General features: G+C 39.2%; 1 protein-coding gene across 2 annotated transcripts in view; it reads left to right on the top strand.

Annotated features, from left to right (window-relative positions):
- Positions 1-17,865, top strand: part of TMEM178A (transmembrane protein 178A) — a 168,058-nt gene extending 150,193 nt beyond the window's left edge. Inside the window, exons 1-3 of one of the 2 annotated variants that reach the window (XM_044292071.1) lie at positions 4,164-4,230; positions 6,197-6,334; positions 16,340-17,865. In XM_044292071.1, coding sequence (XP_044148006.1) covers positions 6,223-6,334; positions 16,340-16,581 — 354 coding nt within the window. In that variant the 5' untranslated portion in view covers positions 4,164-4,230; positions 6,197-6,222 and the 3' untranslated portion in view covers positions 16,582-17,865. Of the gene's footprint in view, positions 1-4,163; positions 4,231-6,196; positions 6,335-16,339 lie in introns of those variants that run through there. The other variant, XM_044292070.1, reaches the window with a different exon arrangement.
- The last annotated feature ends 502 nt before the right edge of the window (positions 17,866-18,367 follow it).

The raw sequence follows: 18,367 nt of genomic DNA, 5'->3' as shown, positions 1-18,367 counted from the left end.
GCGATCCGCTAGTGTCTGATGTACCATACAAGCTAAGTATTATATTCCTCCGTTCCACCGCTTTGTTTAAACAAAGCACTTTTATATTTATGCAGATGAGCCTCTAGGTGCTATGCAGGCGTATTTTCAGCACCTAGAGGCTCCGTCTACCTTCATAAACTGCCACCCAGCTCCTCGCTCCAGCACGCCCATCTCCTAGTGAAATCGATCCCCCCCCCTGCTTCTGGCGTCCGAAATCTCGCGCCTGCGCCGTTCGTCTCTGCATTCGGCGCAGGCGCAGTGGAAATGTCTGAGCAGGGAGCGGTCAGACATTTCCACTGCGCCTGCGCCGAATGCAGAGACGAACGGCGCAGGCGCAAGATTTCGGACGCCAGAAGCAGGGGGAGGATCGATTTCATTAGAGATGGGCGTGCTGGAGCGAGGAGCTGGGCGGCAGAGGGGCGTCACTCTTGCAGGAAGGAGCCCAGACAGGCCCCCTGCCACAATGTGTTCACCCTCGAAAGACTTAACAACCCGCCCCCAGGTCACACTAAGCCACACGTCTGATCTGGTTAGGCCACGCCCCCTCGCACTCCTGAGCCGACGGGGGATTGAAAAAAAAGTTTAAATTCAACTTCTAGGTCCCACTAAGCTACGCCTAGATCTGGTTAGACCACGCCCCCTCCACTCCTCAGCCAACAGGGATTGAAAAAATGAAGGTAAAAATCAACTTCTGTCAGCTGCAGGGGTGGGAGGTAGGGGGACTTTCTCCCTGCAGCTCACACTCAAACTGTACAGTGCTGCTGTCTTAGAGTGATCTGTTCAAAAGAACATGCCCCCGATCCAGGAAAGACCACTCTTAAGGCGGCGGGCCCCTGTGGAGGTCACTGTCAAGGGGGTGGTATGCTGTGAAAGTCACTATTAACCCCCTCAGCCCCGCTAGCTGAAACCCCCTTCATGACCAGGCCACTTTTTACACTTCTGCACTACACTACTTTCACCGTTTATCGCTCGGTCATGCAACTTACCACCCAAATGAATTTTACCTCCTTTTCTTCTCACTAATAGAGCTTTCATTTGGTGGTATTTTATTGCTGCTGACATTTTTACTTTTTTTGTTATTAATCAAAATGTAACGATTTTTTTGCAAAAAAATGACATTTTTCACTTTCAGCTGTAAAATTTTGCAAAAAAAACGGTTTGGGTAAAAGTTATAGCGTTTACACACTATGGTACAAAAATGTGAATTTCCGCTTTTTGAAGCAGCTCTGACTTTCTGAGCACCTGTCATGTTTCCTGAGGTTCTACAATGCCCAAACAGTCGAAAAACCCCAAAAATGACCTTATTTCGGAAAGTAGACACCCTAAGGTATTCACTGATGGGCATAGTGAGTTCATAGAACTTTTTATTTTTTGTCACAAGTTAGCGGAAAATGATGATTATTTTTTTTTCCTTACAAAGTCTCATATTCCACTAACTTGCGACAAAAAATTAAAAATTCTAGGAACTCGCCATGCCCCTCACGGAATACCTTGGGGTGTCTTCTTTCCAAAATGGGGTCACTTGTGGGGTAGTTATACTGCCCTGGCAATTTAGGGGCCCAGATGCGTGAGAAGTACTTTGCAATCAAAATGTGTAAAAATGGCCTGCGAAATCCGAAAGGTGCACTTTGGAATATGTGCCCCTTTGCCCACCTTGGCTGCAAAAAAGTGTCACACATCTGGTATCGCCGTACTCAGGAGAAGTTGGGGAATGTGTTTTGGGGTGTCATTTTACATATAACCATGCTGGGTGAGAGAAATATCTTGGCAAAAGACAACTTTTCCAATTTTTTTATACAAAGTTGGCATTTGACCAAGATATTTATCTCACCCAGCATGGGTATATGTAAAATGACACCCCAAAACACATTCCCCAACTTCTCCTGAGTACGGCGATACCACATGTGTGACACTTTTTTGCAGCCTAGATGCGCAAAGCGGCCCAAATTCCTTTTAGGAGGGCATTTTTAGACATTTGGATCCCAGACTTCTTCTCACGCTTTAGGGCCCCTAAAAAGCCAGGGCAGTATAAATACCCCACATGTGACCCCATTTTGGAAAGAAGACACCCCAAGGTATTCCGTGAGGGGCATGGCGAGTTCCTAGAATTTTTTTTTTTTTGGCACAAGTTAGCGGAAATTTTTTTTTTTTGGTATTTTCTCACAAAGTCTCCCTTTCCGCTAACTTAGGACAAAAATTTCAATCTTTCATGGACTCAATATGCCCCTCACGGAATACCTTGGGGTGTCTTCTTTCCGAAATGGGGTCACATGTGAGGTATTTATACTGCCCTGGCATTTTAGGGGCCCTAAAGTGTGAGAAGAAGTCTGGAATATAAATGTCTAAAAAAATTTACGCATTTGGATTCCGTGAGGGGTATGGTGAGTTCATGTGAGATTTTATTTTTTGACACAAGTTAGTGGAATATGAGACTTTGTAAGAAAAAACAAAAACAAACAAAAAATTTCCGCTAACTTGTGCCCAAAAAAATGTCTGAATGGAGCCTTACAGGGGGGTGATCAATGACAGGGGGGTGATCAGGGGGTCTATATGGGGTGATCACCCCCCTGTCATTTATCACCCCCCTGTCATTGATCACCCCCCTGTAAGGCTCCATTCAGACGTCCGTATGATTTTTTACGGATCCACGGATACATGGATCGGATCCGCAAAACACATGCGGACGTCTGAATGGAGCCTTACAGGGGGGTGATCAATGACAGAGGGGTGATCACCCATATAGACTCCCTGATCACCTCCGTCATTGATCACCCCCCTGTAAGGCTCCATTCAGATGTCCGTATGATTTTTACGGATCCACTGATACATGGATCGGATCCGCAAAACACATGCAGACATCTGAATGGAGCCTTACAGGGGGGTGATCAATGACAGAGGTGATCAGGGAGTCTATATGGGTGATCACCCCTCTGTCATTGATCACCCCCCTGTAAGGCTCCATTCATACGGACCTCTGAATGGAGCCTTACAGGGGGGTGATCAATGACAGGGGGGTGATCAATGACAGGGGGGTGATCAGGGAGTCTATATGGGGTGATCAGGGGTGATCAGTGGTTCATAAGGGGTTAATAAGTGACAGGGGGGGGGTGTAGTGTAGTGTAGTGTTTTCTGGTACTTTGCACAGCTACCTGTGTCCTTTGGTGGTCGATCCAAACAAAAGGGACCACCAGAGGACCAGGTAGCAGGTATATTAGACGCTGTTATCAAAACAGCGTCTAATATACCTGTTAGGGGTTAAAAAAAATCACATCTCCAGCCTGCCAGCGAGCGATCGCCGCTGGCAGGCTGGAGATCCACTCGCTTACCTTCCGTTCCTGTGAGCGCGCGCGCCTGTGTGCGCGCGTTCACAGGAAATCTCGCGTCTCGTGAGATGACGCATATATGCGTGACTGTGCGCAGCGCTGCCACCTCCGGACCGCACATCTGCGTTAGGCGGTCCAGAGGTGGTTAAAGGGGAAGGCTGCTGTAAAGGTCAAAGTTAAGGGGGTGGACTGCTGTGGAGGTCCAATTTTAAGGGACGGGGCACTGTGGGGGGGGGGGGGCAGTGTTAAGGGGTGGGGGGCTGTGGAGGTCACTGTTTTGGGGGGGGCAGGGTGCTGTAAATGTCACTGTTATAGTGGATAGTGTTGATTTTTTTTAACGACACACACAAACATTAAATATACCCGAGCAAAGTCGGGTCCTTCAGCTAGTATATATATATGTTGGACTCCTCGTAAGACTAGGGGGCTAATGAACAATATTGATTATATATACTATCCTTTAAATTAACATTAGACGTTTGCGGTACTACCTCTTACCCCTATATTAATACTATGTTACTGCCGCTTAATGTGTCATTGCCATGTACCCCTCTTTTCCAGCAGTGATCCAGATGTACAGTGCTTGTCTCTGCACGTCATTGTGTGCTGTCTGGATTTAGCCCTATGACAGATATATCAGTTGATGATCTCATGCGATTGGTTGTTATAATGCCTGTGGTGATGCGGGCTTTCCACGAGACGGTGGAGTGCGAGAGTTCTGATCACATGACCGGATTCAAGATCAGGTGATCGGCTATGCGATCATGTGACCGGGAAGTTTTGAAAGGTCCTGCGACATGCGCAGTGAAATGATTAGTACGCCGAGATCCATGTAGACCGCTTCCATCGCCCGCTCTAGGACCTGCCTCATCACTATGTTTTTAAGGTACACCTGCACACTATTTGCTATTATGATGATATCCTCAGATGTTTGTAGTTATAATCAGGGTGATTAATTATGGATACATGATCGTATGATTTGATTATGTGGCAATGGTGCCCATAGTATTACACTGTTATTTATGTATTAAACTATGGAATGAGATTGTAAAAAGTCACAGATAATGTCTTGAGGCTGATATTTTGAGAGATTTGCTTTTGATTAATGTGATTAACATGATTATTGTTTAACTATATGAAGTTGTATAAATATGCACAATGCACTACCAATTGCTGTCACTGTTTGAAAAAGATCCCAGGAAGCGGATCGAAACGTTGCAGGTCTGGTGAATAAAGCTTTTTTACTCCTTGGAGGTGCTGTGGAATTTTTTCGCTTATCAATTGGAGGTAGATCGCCTTCACAGCCGCTGGCACTCTGTCCGTACCTCATAGACAGCTGTGCTGCACACACTTTTCTACCTTTGCCTATATATATATATATATATATATATATATATATATATATATATATATATATATATACTCAATAATAAGTATATAGTAAGCACCCTCTAGTGGTAGCTATAGACTTTTAAATCTATTACCCACATTAACTAATGTGAGTGCATCTAGAACTGGCATAAAATGAGCCATATTGTGACAACATTTTGTGTATCTAGGTTTAAAGAAGTTCTATGCTTGTAAAAAGGGAGAAGCTTTTTGGAGAAGCGGTGTGGCCAGGATTCTACAATATGTGCTAAAACTGCACCATAATTCTGTCATAATATTCTGTCTCTAAGTAAACCAACCAATAGTTGGTATAGAGTTAGACAAAAGTGTCTAGCCATACACCAGTTCTATTATCCAACATGGGGTACTGTGATAATTCTGGCGCAGGTCTAGTCAGCCTAAGTTTCCGCCATCCACTGGGTAAGTAAAACTGCACCTATATCTATGTAAAGGATTTGGAGCTCTGAGCTCTATATAAACCAAGAGCATTTTCAGCAATAAAATCAAATAAATTAGCACATAATTGAAGAGTTCTTTACTGTCATTAATAATTACGGTAAACATAGCAGTCACAGTCTTTGTCCTGTATAGACTGACAGATCTTATACAGGTTACAGCTTGCGCTCTCTGTATCTCTCGATCTCTTCACTTCTTTCAAAATGCAACTACAAATATCCAACTATTTTTGCAGTTGGCCAGTCTGTCTCCAAAATATGCTGGAATTCCAAATCTGAAATGCTATGGAGTCTATGAATTAAATGCAGTTTATCTCCACAGTCTATTTACTACACACCTCCTCATAAAGGCTGATATACATCCAAAGGTTATCATCATTAGCTTCCTCAGAGGTGGTTTATGTCTTTCTCTCAGGACTGCTCTTTCTGCCTCCTCTCTCGTCTGTCTCACTCTACTCACTGAGCAAGCAATAATAACCCCTCCCTATGTGGAGGGTGAACACGTGGTCCCGTCACCTATCTCTAGTGCTAATTAACTCATTTGCGTCACCTAGAAAGGAAATGCTCAATACCATATTCCCACACATTTTTAACCCTTCTAGCAGTGGACTACCAGCACACTGCACTTGTTCATGCTAAATTTTATGTTTGTTTATCTTATTGATAAAAAAATGGTTCACTTTGTATTTAGGTTCCTGAAGTTAGTTCTACTTCATTTAACACTAGTTTATTGTTCATTTTAATGAATTGAGAAAATACGTTTTCAAGAAATGTAAAAGTTAATCCAATTTACCCAATAAAGTGGAACGGCCAGTAATACAAACAGTATTCATTGTTTTCCTAACATTTTTGAAGTGCTAATGTTCAAAGGGGATTAAAGGATCTTTGTTGTTGTTTTTCATTTATATTTCAAAATGAAATGTCCTAGAAATACTGAACTCTTGCCAACCTCTTATGTTGCTGCCGAAGAAGAGAAGATAATCTTTTTTTCTTTCTGTGCATTAACAGATTTAAGAAGAATAACTGCTGGATTTATGGGAATGGCTGCTGCAGTCCTCCTATGTGGATGTATAGTGGCAGCAGTGAGTTTCTTTTGGGAAGAGAGCCTTACACAGCATGTGGCTGGACTGCTTTTTCTCATGACAGGTAAATTATACAGATAAAATAAAAGGCTATGGACATCTTTGCGGCATTTTTTGTTACTGCATTCTAGTTATGTTAGACTACAAATAATTTTTCCAATTGGTAATTAAACCTTTGTCTTCTACAGTTTTCAGCTTGACTGCATTTTCAGGATGTTCCTTTTCCTTCTTAGGCCTCTATCACACGACGATTTTTTTTTCCATTTACGTGACTTTTTTGCGATCCGTATACGGAACCATTAATTTCAATGGTTCCGCAAAAAAAAAAAAAAACGGAATGTACTCCGTATTAATTCAGTTTCCGTATTTCTGTTCCTTTGAAAGATAGAACATGTCCTATTATTGCCCGATAATCATGCTCCGTGGCTCCATTCAAGTCAATGGGTCACATAAAGAAACGCATCCGTATGTCTTCCGTATCCGTTCATTTTTGCGGAACCATCTATTGAAAATGTTATGCCCAGCCCAATTTATTCTATGTAATTACTGTATATGCCATACGGAAAAACGGAACGGAAAAACAGAACAGAAAAACAGAACAGAAACGTAAACACAACAGAAACAAAAAACGGAATGAATCCGTGAAAAACGGAACGCAAAACACTGAAAAATCCATAGGTTCGTGTGAAAGAGGCCTTAGTGAAACCCATCACACAGCTGCTGTGACAGCTTGATTGGTAGCCCATATCTCTAAGGCCCCATGCACACGGCCGTTGTTCACGGCCCTGTGCGGGCCGTGGAACCGCGGCCTGGATCCCTCCTGAGAGCAGGAGCGCACGGCGTCACTGGTTGCTATGACGCCATGCGCTCCCTGCTGCCGCCGCAATACAGTAATACACTGGTATGATCTATACCAGTGTATTACTGTACTGTGCCGGCAGCAGGGAGCGCACGGCGTCATAGCAACCAGTGACGCCGTGGGCTCCTGCTCTCAGGAGGGATCCAGGCCGCGGTTCCACGGCCCGCACACGGCCGTGAACAACGGCCGTGTGCATGGGGCCTAAGGCCTTTGCACATGACCGTAGTTCGAGTCCGCATCCGAGCCGCAGTTTTGGTGGCACAGGTGCGGACCCATTCACTTCAATGGGGCCGCAAAAGATGCGGACAGCATTCAGTGAGCTTTCCGCATCCGTTGCACCTTTCTGTGGCCCAGCAAAAATATAGCATGATATAACGATAGTGAAGGAGATGCACAGGAATGCTGATCCTCCAAACAAGGGTGCTCACAGTCCCACAGTGTCACCCCACTGTTGAATAGAGTAAAAAATTATAGATAAAAAGACTGGGCACACCTAGGATATGAGGACAAATGCTTTAATTAGTAAATATTCTGATAAAACAAAGTTAAATAAAATACAATAAAATAAAGTTGAATTACAATAGGGTATGGACCACAGTCTAGATTAATTTAGGACATTCAACACCAATACTCTAAATTGTGAAAATAGCAGCAATATGCAAAACAAAGTGCATTAGTAACAGTGGAGGTGGTAGCGGTTAAAGATAGTCTATAGCTTCTGCAATAATAATATATCTACTTGAAGGAAAATAGATAGACTCTGTTACTTTGTAGCATACATAATGTTTGTGGATCCACCTGTGGAGAATAAGATAGTTTCTAGCCAGCACAGTCCTAAGTAAACCCTCGATGTATCCAAAGAGAGGGGGATTTAAAGTGCCGTCTGTAGAGTCCTTCAATATAGCATTTGTTGAATACTAATACACTGTGCACTTCGTAATCAGTAGATGTTTGTAAATGTGTCCTCGACACTAAGTGCACACCATATACCTAACCCGGCGGCGTCCCGCTAGCAATCAAGGTTTAGGATAGGGTGGTGTGCCAACTTTGGCTGGATTACTGTACCGGGTTTATAAATGAGAACGGTCTTACCGGTCTGTTGGATCTCCGTTCTCGACTGCGGATGAGTTCTTCTGTCCAGGAGAAGCTTGCTCAGGTTAGTTTTTTCAGTTAGGGAGATATCGTCTTCACCGCGTTAGATGTTTGCTCCACGTGGGTTAGCTTGTGCCAGCGGTGACGCTTTACTCCCTTCACCTTACGAGCTAGAGCTTCTCACTGGTTTGTCGCAATGTCCTTAGGTAGGTCCGGAGATGTGGTGCACTCACATAGGTTCGGGGGTCTGACCAGACGCGTTTCGGGGTTGGGGTATCCCCTTCCTCAGTGGTAACCAGACCACCCGAACCAGCTCTCTTTTATATCTCAAAAGGTGTTGGTTGCAAGACCCGAAATGGATTCCGTTCCGGAAGTCAGCTGATTTTCTTTATCATGTGTAATTATTTGGGTTTTCATTTTATTTAGTCTGGCTATAGTTATCTACACAGGTCATTGCACTAATGTTTTCACTTATGTCACTTATAATAGATTTATAATTATCTTCTTACTGCAACAACCGCAATTGTGTATATTCTTGATATTTTTACGTTTCCATTGCGTTATAGTATGCCGCTTCACCTTCCACAATATATTAGGGTATAGTCTATATGGTGTAGTATATTATTTATCAGTCATGAGCTTTTGTTCACTGATACCAAAAATTGGCTAATGCACATAGTGTGGAAGTGAACATATAGGGATAGACAATGAATATAAATAGTGGAATAAAAAATTATAAATGTCTAAAAATAGTGACAGATAAAATATTAAAATATTAAAAATAACAATAGTGTTTCTAATATAGGTAATATCAATTAGAGATGTAGCCTAAAAATATTAATATTAATGTAGCCTAAAAATATTAGTGTTATCCAGTGTTCAAGATAACGTTATAGAAGTAACTTTTAGTTTCATTTAATATAGCACAAAATTAAGAATTATGCAGATGGGCATATAATGCCTTATAGGCCACAGTTACACAGACATCGCAAATATTAGAATATAATAAAAAATCTGCAGAAAAAAGCGTCGGGAAATTCCCACAATGTCGGATTGCAATAGTGGGTCTCATCTTACGATATTTGGTTATGAAATATTTATTTTTCAATCAAAAAATCCAAAAGTTTAATTTTTATTAAATAATTTAATTTTTATTAAATAAAATTTTCTGTTTTAAATTTGTGGATGAAGATGTTGGTATTATATTATCAGTACAATCATATAAGTATATTGTCTACAAAAGTTTTTGTATTCATTTTTATATTTATTATTCATATTTATTATCGTTAGATTTTTAAAGTTTTTTAAAAAAAATTTTAAATATAAAATATTTGTGGAGACGGTCATGTGATGTGTGTGGGTGGGGGCCCACCGTCGAGGACGGGGCCCGCCGCAAAATGTTTTTTACGACGGGATCCATCCTCCACAGTGGGTCCCCACCCTTCAGATTCTTTAAAGGAAGCCAAATATTTCATATTCCGCGTTGAGGCCTTCCGGAATCATGGTTTCCAATTCAAATATTCTTTGGGTCTCCATCCTTGACATTTTGCTTATATGATTGCCCTTCCTCCAGCTTTTCGGTATTTTATCTATCGCAGCGAATTTCAGACCAGATGGATCGCTATTATGCACATTTTTGAAGTGTTGTGATAGCGAGTGCGTCTCCACTCCTTTTTTGATGTTAGATACGTGTTCCGCTAGACGTTTTTTTAGTGTCCTTTTGGTCCTACCAATGTATTGCCTTCTACAGGGGCATTCTACAATGTATATGACACTCTCTGTACTGCATGTTAAAAATTCTTTTATGGTATGTTTGTGTCCATTGGTGGTAGATGTTATTTCCTTAGTGTGTCTTCCAAAGGAAGTTAGTTTGCACATGTTACATTGGCCACATCTAAAGAACCCCTTTAAGTCCATCCATCTACATAGTGATGTATTTTTATCTGTATTGTCTTCTTTGACTGTGGGGGCTATCTTGTTCCCCAGATTTGGTGCCTTGGTAAAAATAATCAGGGGTTTTGGAGGAATTATAGTGCCAATAGTTTTTTCTTTTTTTATTACTTCCCAATGTTTGTATATGATGTTTCTTATTTTTTTGTGGTCTGCATTGTATGGTAATATTAGTTTTATTAGGCTTTCTCCCTGTTCTTTAGTGGTCTTCTGTTTTTCTTTAAAAATTTCTGTTCTTTCCATATTTTTCACTTTGTTTAGGGCTATGTCTAAAATTTCTTCTGGGTATTTTTTTGTTAAAAATTCTGTTTTCATATTATCAGCCTCCAATTCAAATTTTTCCATAGTTGTACAGTTGCGTCTTAAACGTTGGAATTGGCCTTGAGGAATATTTGAAAGCCAACTCGGCAAGTGGCAACTATTGAAAAGAATATAGCTATTGCGTGTTGAGGGCTTGATGTATGTGCAAGTTTTGAGTTTATTTTCTTCAACGTAAATTTTTAAATCTAAAAATTCTATATTTTCTTTACTAGTTGTACCCGAAAATTTGAGATTTTGATTATTTTGATTAATAGATTTTAAAAATATATCTAATTCCTCACGTCCTGACCGCCAGATAAAAAATACGTCGACGATGTATTTTTTATCTGGCGGTCAGGACGTGAGGAATTAGATATATTTTTAAAATCTATTAATCAAAATAATCAAAATCTCAAATTTTCGGGTACAACTAGTAAAGAAAATATAGAATTTTTAGATTTAAAAATTTACGTTGAAGAAAATAAACTCAAAACTTGCACATACATCAAGCCCTCAACACGCAATAGCTATATTCTTTTCAATAGTTGCCACTTGCCGAGTTGGCTTTCAAATATTCCTCAAGGCCAATTCCAACGTTTAAGACGCAACTGTACAACTATGGAAAAATTTGAATTGGAGGCTGATAATATGAAAACAGAATTTTTAACAAAAAAATACCCAGAAGAAATTTTAGACATAGCCCTAAACAAAGTGAAAAATATGGAAAGAACAGAAATTTTTAAAGAAAAACAGAAGACCACTAAAGAACAGGGAGAAAGCCTAATAAAACTAATATTACCATACAATGCAGACCACAAAAAAATAAGAAACATCATATACAAACATTGGGAAGTAATAAAAAAAGAAAAAACTATTGGCACTATAATTCCTCCAAAACCCCTGATTATTTTTACCAAGGCACCAAATCTGGGGAACAAGATAGCCCCCACAGTCAAAGAAGACAATACAGATAAAAATACATCACTATGTAGATGGATGGACTTAAAGGGGTTCTTTAGATGTGGCCAATGTAACATGTGCAAACTAACTTCCTTTGGAAGACACACTAAGGAAATAACATCTACCACCAATGGACACAAACATACCATAAAAGAATTTTTAACATGCAGTACAGAGAGTGTCATATACATTGTAGAATGCCCCTGTAGAAGGCAATACATTGGTAGGACCAAAAGGACACTAAAAAAACGTCTAGCGGAACACGTATCTAACATCAAAAAAGGAGTGGAGACGCACTCGCTATCACAACACTTCAAAAATGTGCATAATAGCGATCCATCTGGTCTGAAATTCGCTGCGATAGATAAAATACCGAAAAGCTGGAGGAAGGGCAATCATATAAGCAAAATGTCAAGGATGGAGACCCAAAGAATATTTGAATTGGAAACCATGATTCCGGAAGGCCTCAACGCGGAATATGAAATATTTGGCTTCCTTTAAAGAATCTGAAGGGTGGGGACCCACTGTGGAGGATGGATCCCGTCGTAAAAAACATTTTGCGGCGGGCCCCGTCCTCGACGGTGGGCCCCCACCCACACACATCACATGACCGTCTCCACAAATATTAATATTTAAAAATTTTTTTAAAAACTTTAAAAATCTAACGATAATAAATATGAATAATAAATATAAAAATGAATACAAAAACTTTTGTAGACAATATACTTATATGATTGTACTGATAATATAATACCAACATCTTCATCCACAAATTTAAAACAGAAAATTTTATTTAATAAAAATTAAATTATTTAATAAAAATTAAACTTTTGGATTTTTTGATTGAAAAATAAATATTTCATAACCAAATATCGTAAGATGAGACCCACTATTGCAATCCGACATTGTGGGAATTTCCCGACGCTTTTTTCTGCAGATTTTTTATTATATTCTAATATTTGCGATGTCTGTGTAACTGTGGCCTATAAGGCATTATATGCCCATCTGCATAATTCTTAATTTTGTGCTATATTAAATGAAACTAAAAGTTACTTCTATAATGTTATCTTGAACACTGGATAACACTAATATTTTTAGGCTACATTAATATTAATATTTTTAGGCTACATCTCTAATTGATATTACCTATATTAGAAACACTATTGTTATTTTCAATATTTTAATATTTTATCTGTCACTATTTTTAGACATTTATCATTTTTTATTCCACTATTTATATTCATTGTCTATCCCTATATGTTCACTTCCACACTATGTGCATTAGCCAATTTTTGGTATCAGTGAACAAAAGCTCATGACTGATAAATAATATACTACACCATATAGACTATACCCTAATATATTGTGGAAGGTGAAGCGGCATACTATAACGCAATGGAAACGTAAAAATATCAAGAATATACACAATTGCGGTTGTTGCAGTAAGAAGATAATTATAAATCTATTATAAGTGACATAATGAAAACATTAGTGCAATGACCTGTGTAGATAACTATAGCCAGACTAAATAAAATGAAAACCCAAATAATTACACATGATAAAGAAAATCAGCTGACTTCCGGAACGGAATCCATTTCGGGTCTTGCAACCAACACCTTTTGAGATATAAAAGAGAGCTGGTTCGGGTGGTCTGGTTACCACTGAGGAAGGGGATACCCCAACCCCGAAACGCGTCTGGTCAGACCCCCGAACCTATGTGAGTGCACCACATCTCCGGACCTACCTAAGGACATTGCGACAAACCAGTGAGAAGCTCTAGCTCGTAAGGTGAAGGGAGTAAAGCGTCACCGCTGGCACAAGCTAACCCACGTGGAGCAAACATCTAACGCGGTGAAGACGATATCTCCCTAACTGAAAAAACTAACCTGAGCAAGCTTCTCCTGGACAGAAGAACTCATCCGCAGTCGAGAACGGAGATCCAACAGATCGGTAAGACCGTTCTCATTTATAAACCCGGTACAGTAATCCAGCCAAAGTTGGCACACCACCCTATCCTAAACCTTGATTGCTAGCGGGACGCCGCCGGGTTAGGTATATGGTGTGCACTTAGTGTCGAGGACACATTTACAAACATCTACTGATTACGAAGTGCACAGTGTATTAGTATTCAACAAATGCTATATTGAAGGACTCTACAGACGGCACTTTAAATCCCCCTCTCTTTGGATACATCGAGGGTTTACTTAGGACTGTGCTGGCTAGAAACTATCTTATTCTCCACAGGTGGATCCACAAACATTATGTATGCTACAAAGTAACAGAGTCTATCTATTTTCCTTCAAGTAGATATATTATTATTGCAGAAGCTATAGACTATCTTTAACCGCTACCACCTCCACTGTTACTAATGCACTTTGTTTTGCATATTGCTGCTATTTTCACAATTTAGAGTATTGGTGTTGAATGTCCTAAATTAATCTAGACTGTGGTCCATACCCTATTGTAATTCAACTTTATTTTATTGTATTTTATTTAACTTTGTTTTATCAGAATATTTACTAATTAAAGCATTTGTCCTCATATCCTAGGTGTGCCCAGTCTTTTTATCTATAAAAATATAGCATGTCCTATTCTTGTCCGTGTTGCGGACAAGAATAGGCATTTCTACAATGGACCGCCCGTTACGCAAATTGCGGAAGGAACACGGGTGGCTTCCGTTTTTAGCGGACCGCAAAACACGTCACGGTTGTTCGTGTGCATGTAACCTAAAACTGATTTAAGCCATATGTTTATCAGTTTGATATAACTTTAGTTGAAATATGGGTCTAATGCCTCATTCAAACGTCAATGTTTTGGTCAGTGCATTTTGCAGTTCGCAAAACACGGATCTGCAAAAAAAAAAATTTGCTTTTTTGCGGATCTATTGTAGCAATGCCCGTCCTTGTCCGCAAAACGGACAAGAATAGGGCATGTTCTTTTTTTTGCAAAATGGACTTGCATATATATGGATACGCAATGCACACTGAGCCATTTCCGTTTTTTTTGCGGCCCCATTGAAATGAATGGTTCAACATATGGGCTGCAAAAAAACCTAAAACGGACACGGTACGTTTGTGTACATGAGCCCTAAGGGACAGTTCTGCACCTGTTCTGTGTTTAGAGCCACACCTGGTTTGGGCTGACAATCACTGATGGAAATCACTGACCAAAACACTGACATGTGAATTAGGCATAAGGGCTACAGCCTGAGCTGTCAGAATACTCTCTGAGGGGTTTCACTGAGAAGAAAACTGAACAATCTGCAGATGCAGTAAAACTGAAAGCTGTAAAAGACAAAGACAAACTGTTGAACATTATTAATAAAGACTAATTAGAAAATGTTTTTAAACCATGATAAGTAGAAAGCAACAATAAGAAAATGACCCAAAAGTGTCCTCAGACCTTAAATTCAACAGACTTGACCTTCTATGATGTAGCATTTTCCCCGATTGCAATTTAGAGCATGCAATTGGAATGTTTTTGATTAGACACATATTAAAATTAGTGTGCTAAAAAGCTATAAGAATACAGTGCCGGGCGCCACATAGAGTAGTACTTTTAAGATTGGAAAAGCCAGGGTGAAAGAGCAGAATTTGAGACTGGGCTCTCACCTTGTGTTGTGACAAAGCACAATATCCGTTGGGTGTAACCCATTACGGAGGGGGAGGGGGGTGTTTAGAGTTAATTAGTTGATTCAGATGATTAGGTTAATAGCTCGTTTAGAGAACCTTTTCATGATATGCTAATTTTTTTAGATAGGAATTTTGGGTTTTCATGAGCTGTATGCCAAAATCATCAATAATAAAACAATAAAAGGCTTGAACTACTTCAGTTGTGTAATGAATCTAAAATATATGAAAGTCTAATGTTTATCAGTACATTACAGAAAATAATGAACTTTATCACAATATGCTAATTTTTTTAGAAGGACCTGTAGTGACGAGCCCTTTAAAGACATTGTAACATGATTAAAAGATAATCCCCCGACAACATACAAAGTACTTGGCCATTTCCAGCAGTCCCATATAGAATGAGTAGAGTAGCAAGGTGCATGCTCTACCTGCCATTTCATCAGGAAGGAGTAACAGGACCTCTATTCTTGAGATTAGTAGGGGGTTCCAGAGGTCAGGCGCCAACCAATCATTTATCCCCTCTAAGTTTTGTGTGTTTCTAAAGTCTCTTTATCTATAAAGGGGTGGTTCTGGATTTTTTTTTTATACTTGCCCCTAGCCAGCAGTATCTGTGGAGAAATCTATACTCCCCTGCTCCCCTCCACTCCAAGTCCATGACTCTCTTCGGTGGCCTGGGCCCATCTGTCAACTTTACACAAATGGGGACACATGTGTTGCTGCAACCAATGACTTAGGGACAGCTAAAACTTTTGTCTAACTTTATACCAACTATTAGCTTAGTTTGCAACAGAATTTTGTGCCATAATGTAGGTGACATTTTGGTTAACTAAGTCACAACCCATTCTTGGTAGGCCATGCCTCTTTGCGTGGTGCTGTGGACTTTTCTAAAACTAATTGCACCAAAAATGTGCCAAATAACTCAAAGTATGGTGCATTTTATAATAAGATCTAGTCGCATAAGTAAATGTGGCCATTAAATGTATTTAATTGCAGCATATTACAACCACTTTAGGGAACATGTAAGCATGTTCATGTGACATTAATATAATTTCTTAAAATCTACTAGTACATTCTGTAATGAAAGACCAGATCATATATCGATCTGGTCATATTTTTCTAGGCATTTTTTTTTATGTTCTAAAATTCAGTATATAAAATGAGACATTAATCCAGGAAATCATAATAATTTCTATGAAATCTAATTGCTTACAGCAGGAATAAAACCTTTTGAATGATTTCTTACTAATTTTTATATTTCATTTGTTTTCTTTTTCAGGAATCTTTTGTACAATTTCTTTGTGTACATATGCAGCAAGTGTCGCTTATGATCTAAACCGCCTGCCAAAATTTCTTTATGGGCTTCCAAGTGATGTGGAACATGGATACAGCTGGTCTTTGTTTTGTGCATGGTGCAGTTTGGGCTTCATAGTAGCAGCTGGATGCCTGTGCACTGCATATCCTTTTATCAGCAGGACCAAGATTTTGCATCTTAAGTTTGCCAGAGACTCTTGTGTATGACTGTGAGAGCTGCAAGGTTAATGACTTTTGTTTCCATCTACAAGACATTGTGTGCACTTCAAGACTGGCTAAGCGTGATCTGTACGTATCAACAGAATATTGTGTTTAAAGCACAAGTTCCATATCCTTAAAGGACTGCAAAAATAGTGTCTTGTTATGTGAAATGCATATGTACGATGACCCAAGACACCATTGTTCTACTGTTGGATCTTGCTCTTAAACCTGCTTGATCACCTCTGCAGATCAGTCATTAAAATGTCAAACAATTATGTTAAATTAAGATGGATTTATTAAATACAGCTCGGCTTCTTGGGGAAAAAAAAAAAACAACAAAAGCAAGGAAATACATTGCAATCAGGTTCCTTGAGAGTCTATTAGTTATGCAGCATTTTTACTAATGTCTAACAAATGTGTCAAGAACATTGCATAGTTCAGAAGAGTGAAATTCATGATCCTGTTTTTGTTTCCAGAATTTTTGCCTTGTTGTCGTTTATAAAAAATAGAAATCAGTCCTGTTGTCAAAGCAAACTTGTAGATCTAAAGGTATGTTCTTCATATCACGCTTGAAAATTTTTACCTCCAAACCGTGTTAAGTCATTTCAGCTCATGTTCCAGAATTGCATCACATCAAATATGATTTCTTAAATGTCAATCCTATTGTGTCATAGAAAAGTACAGTGGCCTAAATGAATTAAGACCTAGCATATATTAACTATTGCATATTTTGTCACTGTGCAGTTTTAAAAAGCCCTTTAGAACATTACATCTGATATCAGTATTATATATTTTGGGTGCTATGGATATGGTCAGATGAAGTGGCAAGTCCCATGACATATAGGAAATTTTGTGGCTGTGCAGATCCAAACTATGTTCTAAAATGTGAACAGATGTCATCTGCATTTGAATCGGGTTTGGTAAATCCCAATTAACCTTTATTGTACTATATATGCACTATGTTGCATATTATTTGTGCAAAAAAAGTGCACAGCATCTGAATATACTCCAAAGTTCCTTATTTACAATTAGCTGTACAAAACAACCCCTTATTTCCAGCCTAAGATTATAAAGAAGCCCAACGTTATATTTTCAGGTAAAACTCAAAACTGTAATTCCAGTGCAGAAGAGATCAATGTTAGTTTGTGATTTAATTTGAACTATAAAGCACTACATGAACTTAGGAACCTTTATGGATTCCAATTATAAGTGAACGGCACAATGGACTTCCTGCATTATACAAACGCACAGTAGGATCACTCTGTTAAATAAACAATTTTCTTGATAAAATTGTGCACTCTTTTTTTTTGTTCAAACTTTGTTCTATATCATTTTTTTTTTATGTACAGCTCCTTAAAAAGGATTCATACCTCTGAACTTTTACACATATTTTCACATTACACCCGCAAACCTAAATGTATTTTACCGGGATTTTATGTAATAGACCAACACAAAGTAGCAAGTATGTGTGAAGGTAAAGAAATTAAAAATGGTTTCCAAAAATTTTTATAAATAAAAATCTAAAAATTGTGACATGCATTTGTATTCAACCCCCTGTACTCTGATACCCCTGTGTAATTTATTCTCAGTATAACTACAGCTGTTCTGTGAAGGCCTCAGAGGTCTGTTAATGAACATTAGTGATCAAACAGAATCATGAAAACCAAGGAACACCAAAGACAGGTCAGGGATAAAGTTGTGGAGAAGTGTAAAGAAAAAAAAATATCCCAAGCTCTGAATATCTCACAGAGCATTGTTCAATCCATCCTTCAATCCATCATCTGAAAATAGT

The sequence above is a fragment of the Bufo gargarizans genome, chromosome 4 (genome assembly GCF_014858855.1).
Source record: "Bufo gargarizans isolate SCDJY-AF-19 chromosome 4, ASM1485885v1, whole genome shotgun sequence".
Classification (NCBI taxonomy): Eukaryota; Metazoa; Chordata; class Amphibia; order Anura; family Bufonidae; genus Bufo; species Bufo gargarizans.
Note: the sequence above shows the minus strand (reverse complement) of the source record. Positions and strands in the feature narration are given on the sequence as shown.